The sequence below is a fragment of the Ipomoea nil genome, unplaced genomic scaffold (assembly GCF_001879475.1).
Source record: "Ipomoea nil cultivar Tokyo-kokei standard unplaced genomic scaffold, Asagao_1.1 scaffold1034, whole genome shotgun sequence".
NCBI classification, from domain to species: domain Eukaryota; kingdom Viridiplantae; phylum Streptophyta; class Magnoliopsida; order Solanales; family Convolvulaceae; genus Ipomoea; species Ipomoea nil.
The window spans coordinates 19378-24081 of NW_017617462.1; the positions used below are offsets into that span (position 1 = coordinate 19378).

Below are 4704 nucleotides of genomic sequence, written 5' to 3' on the forward strand. Positions count from 1 at the left end.
CGATATTCTTCACTTTTCTTGCAAGGGTGTTTTTCTTCGATTGGAGGTATTTGTAGAAAGCTGTTTTCTGCACATTATAGTAATTCCAGAGTTTAATTAATTTAAGTAATGTAAATATTAAACTATAGTGTATAGATATTTAATAGGAGTATTAGTTTATCTTACCAACTTAGCCGGGCAGTTCTCATATCTGTTCGTATTTGGTATTCCCTTGGGCATTAGCTTGTTATCAATGATCTGAAGTTTTGACTTGGGGATGTTAAAGCACATCAAGTAGTAGTGATTGTGCCTCAAGATTGTAAAGAAAACCTGAAATGAATAATTAAAAGGTATTTAACAAATTGTGTCAAATACATACATAAATTCAATAATCTTAGAATTCATATATATATATATATATATATATATATATATATATATATATATATTGTTTTACTTACAAGACTTGCATCTGTGATATCAATTGCAGTCCCCCTCAACTGGTAGTCAATATTTGCACAGAAGTCACCTATATCCATATTCCTTGCTTTTATTTCAACATTTTCAAGCGTCATCTGCAAAGAAGAGGTTGTGTGTCATATAGTACATTGTTTTAAAAAATGCGTTAGTTGTAGATGTGTACTTACGTAAGCAGCTTCCGAGAAGAAGATCCTTTTTGGTTGATCAATTGATCTTTTCATATCAAGCACCGTCAATCTGTGTGCCCAGATTTGCAGGATATTTGTAGCTAGTTGTCCATTTGCCAATGTTGCAATGTCCTCCCTCGTTGCAAACAGATCATGGGCAGAAAACAACATTTCACTGGAAACAAACGAAAACAAGTTGATATTACAAAATAAACATTTCACAATTTAAAGTAATATAATGTCATGAAGTAATACACATAACATATAACCAGGACACCAATGTACATAATATCATGAATGAATACACATAACATATACCATGAATACACATAAGATATATCAGGAATACACATAATGTGGTATATCAACTGAGAACACCAATGTACATAATATCATGAATGAATACACACAACATATACCATGAATACACATAACATATATCAGGAATACACATAATGTGGTATATCAATTGAGAACACCAATGTACATAATATTATGAATGAATACACATAACATATATCATGAATACACATAACAAATATCATGAATACACATAATGTGGTATATCAACTGAAAGCATCTGTTATAACAAGTTATAAATGAAATACATACTAATACGGGTACTCAGTTTCATTTGATGGCAGGAATGCATAGTCTGAGATCAGTTTTTCCCTGACGGAAACATTCTTGAGCTTTGAAATGTTGCTTGTCCTGTACGGGGATCGACAAGCCAGAGGGAGGTTTTTGAACTTTCGCTGTAGCCTCTTCCGGACATTGACATCTTCAACATCATCTTCAGATTCAGCAATGATGCTTTGTAGAGACAGAAAAGTAATTAGGAACATGTTTTAATGTGTTAAGCAGTAGGCATAACAACATGATTAAATAATTAACAAGGATAAATGCACATAAGGATACTGTTAAGTGATATGTGAGTTTTACCTATCAAATTCAATTTGTTCTGGAGTTTTCTGTTCAGTTGCTGGTAGTGATTGGGGTGAACCATCAGCTATGTCATCAATGATATTCTCCAAGAGTGTTGCAATTGGGGTAAGTGCTGCTGCTGCTGTGTTTCCTTTGGTTGTTTGTGGTGGTGGTGTGGTGGGTGATGCTGATAGAGTTGCTGCTCGGGGTTCAGATGTGGGTTCGGGCGGAGGTGGTGTTGTTTCAGGTGGAGTTGCATTTCTTGGGGCCTCTTCGGGAGTAGCGTCATGGCTAGTTGGCGTCAGGAGATTAAAAGTTGGTGCGGGTATGTCAGCAGTTGTCATGTTCTTCAATGTTGCCAGGAATGCCGCTTCAAGTTCAGCAACCGCATCCAAGAAACTAGGTTGGTTGTAGATATCATCATCTCGCAGTAAGTTTTCCGGTGGGGTTGGATTCGGGCTTGGGGTGAGGTTGGCAGTGGCGGATAAGTTGCTGAACACATTTTTTATAATCTCAACAACAGAGGTGTTTGCCCCAACATCTGCCATGACCTCACCGAACTCCATAATGCTCGTGGTCATCTTTTTCAATGCGGTGGTGACCTTTTCAACTTCCTGACCTTGTGGCAATTCACGGGGTGGTGGCAGTTGAGGAGGTGGTGGCTGATGTGCATCTGGGATATATTCAACGACTTTGCCCTTTCCAAAGCCGCCTATGTCTCTTTCAACCTTGACCCTTGCCCTCAATCACTTGAAGTCCATGAAGTGATGGTGGGAATTCTCTTTCTGACTATTTCTCCTCTAACCTGCACTTTGTCTAGGTATGCCAACTTCAAATAGAGAAACAAAAAGAAGAAGATAAACCATTCAAAATCAGTATCAGTTTATGTTTAGGTTGGTAGAGTAGGATACACATAAAGTTATTAAAAGATGTACATAATTATAGTCTACAATGTACATAATGTATATCATGAATACACATAAGGTTATAGGTCAATATACAGAGTGCATACCATCAGGAAAGTTGCAGGACCAGTGAAGGCTGCATCACGTTTGCCCCTCCATGTTGTGGTGGTGTCAACAAGAGATCGTATCGTGTAAGCACACCAGTTGAAGTCTTGGATCTTGCTGACATCTTGCAGTGAATACAGGAGCCTGTAGTTGCAGAACATGTTCTTGAAGCCTCTTATCAATGTGGAAACAACATAGATTATGAAGTCACGTTTGAACATGTCTCCATGATCACGCCTCTCAATAATGCCATTCAGCATCTGGCTTGTAGTTGGTGTGCCTGTCTTCACTCCCCACCGCTGTCTCCAAAGTTCAACCAAGCCAGTGAACTGTGGGTCCTTGCTTGTTATTTCAGCCTCCACAACAGTCTGTTGGCCTCTGGGGATGCCAAGTGTTTTCTGTACATCATCATCTCCTAGAAGGAGCTCCTCCTCTTCCAGATGTATTGAGCATCTACCAACATCAAAGCGCTCAAGAAGGTATCTCAGAAGTTCACAATCACACAAGGACAGTGTTGCATTTAAAAGGGATCCAAATCCCATATCTCGAACAGCTTGGTGCTGTTCTGGGCTCAGACTACTGACGAGTGCACAGAGCTGCTTTGGGGAGGTCCGTACAGATAAATAATCATTGTTTCTTGGTTTTCTCCTCTTCTGTTTTTCATTACTTCTTATGCTCTTTGGGGCTTTGGCAGGTTCAGCAGCTGCACTGGCATGGGTTTTCTTTTGTTTTTTGGCAGCAGGCTGTTTGGGGGCATCACCGGCATTTGTACTGGTTTCAACATTTGGTGATTCAAAACATGTTTAAGCACCCTTTGACGAAGCAGCGGTATTTTTCTTTCGTTTACCCTCTCTGGCAATTTGTAGTAGTGTAGGATCAGACGTGGTTGTAGGTGTTGATGTAGGTGCAACATTCCTTTTTCTGGGAGATCTCCGGGGATTAGTGGGTGTAGGGGTTGACATATCTGTAACAACACAATACACATAAATACAAATATAAGGAATACGTAACACTAATATTAACACCAAATAGGCAGTAGATTGGGATTGAGAATTTTACAGGGGTGCAAATATACAATGTACATAATCTAATGAATGAATACACATAATATATAACTAGGATACACATAATGTTGAATATAAGAAAAATGGTTATCTATGATGAGGTATAGGAACTGAGAACATTAATGTACTTAATATTATATCAGAATAAACACAAGTATAAGTAATATGTAACCCTAGTTGACATAATAACATAATACACATAATAACAATTTTAAGTATTAGGTAACACTAATATTAACACCAGACAGACAATATACTGGGATTGAGAAGTTTGCAGGGATGCAAATGTGTAATGTACATAATGCTATGAAGAAATACACATAACATATAACCAGGATACACATAATTTTGGAATAGAAGAATAATGACTATCTATGATGAGGTATAGCAACTGAGAACACCAATGTACATAATATAATGAATGAATACACATAACATATACCATGAATACACATAACATATATCAGGAATACACATAATGTGGAGTATAAAAATAGCGGTTATCAATGATAAGGCATAGGACCTGAAAACAGTAATGTACATAATCTTATACCAGAATATACACAAGTCCAAGTAATATGTAACCCTTGGTATCGTTGCTGTATTAACACAATGAAGTAATAGCATGAATGTTTGGAATGAGAAGTAATAGTAGTTATGCTTACTTGTATCTTTGCGATGTTGTATGCCCTTTTGCAGAAGAATGTGGTGAAGTTTTTGCGGTTTTTGGCGTAGTTCGCGAAAAAAATGTGATCGTTTTTGAATTGCAGGGAGTGGTAATTGAAGGCTTCGAGAAGAAGAAATGTTTGATATATATATATATATATATATATATATATATATATATATATATATTTAAATGTGATTGGACGGACGGAGAGGCGCCCGTCCCGTCAAATATCCACTAACGGAGTAATATTAAAACGCCACCGTTTTGCACGTAGGCGCATAGACCTACGTGCAACGTGGTGTATGGTATAACGATTGGGGCGAATTAGGTTCACCATTTCATTTTTTCAAAATAATCACCACAACCCCAATCGTTTAATCATGGCAAATTTTACAATGCATCATGTTCCA

General features: G+C 37.5%; 2 protein-coding genes and 1 long non-coding RNA gene across 3 annotated transcripts; all 3 read right to left on the reverse strand.

Annotated features, from left to right (window-relative positions):
- Positions 1-509, reverse strand: LOC109180704. Its single transcript, XR_002054102.1, has 3 exons — positions 441-509; positions 166-309; positions 1-67 (listed from the first exon to the last, which is right to left on the reverse strand). It is a non-coding gene; the product is annotated as an uncharacterized LOC109180704 (long non-coding RNA).
- Positions 510-1237: 728 nt separating this feature from the next.
- On the reverse strand, positions 1238-2158 carry LOC109180713 (mucin-7-like). The gene is made up of 2 exons (XM_019330421.1): positions 1569-2158; positions 1238-1439 (listed from the first exon to the last, which is right to left on the reverse strand). The coding sequence occupies exons 1-2, from the start codon at positions 2129-2131 to the stop codon at positions 1238-1240; spliced, it is 765 nt and encodes a 254-aa protein (XP_019185966.1). The 5' UTR covers positions 2132-2158.
- Positions 2159-2292: 134 nt separating this feature from the next.
- LOC109180714 lies at positions 2293-4353 on the reverse strand. The gene is made up of 4 exons (XM_019330423.1): positions 4290-4353; positions 3408-3524; positions 2563-3326; positions 2293-2355 (listed from the first exon to the last, which is right to left on the reverse strand). Exons 2-4 carry the CDS (start codon positions 3520-3522, stop codon positions 2293-2295), a joined length of 942 nt encoding a protein of 313 aa, XP_019185968.1. The 5' UTR covers positions 3523-3524; positions 4290-4353.
- Positions 4354-4704: the final 351 nt, after the last annotated feature.

Bases quoted from the DNA above. Each gene is read 5' to 3' on its own strand.
- LOC109180713 (XM_019330421.1), bottom strand. From the start codon at position 2,131: ATGACCACGAGCATTATGGAGTTCGGTGAGGTCATGGCAGATGTTGGG. The intron at 1,440-1,568 runs GTAAAACTCACA...GTCTCTACAAAG, and splicing joins GAACAAATTGAATTTGATAG to CATCATTGCTGAATCTGAAG.
- LOC109180714 (XM_019330423.1), bottom strand. From the start codon at position 3,522: ATGTCAACCCCTACACCCACTAATCCCCGGAGATCTCCCAGAAAAAGG. The intron at 3,327-3,407 runs GTAAACGAAAGA...AAACCAGTACAA, and splicing joins ACTACAAATTGCCAGAGAGG to ATGCCGGTGATGCCCCCAAA. The intron at 2,356-2,562 runs GTATGCACTCTG...GACAAAGTGCAG, and splicing joins GTCCTGCAACTTTCCTGATG to GTTAGAGGAGAAATAGTCAG.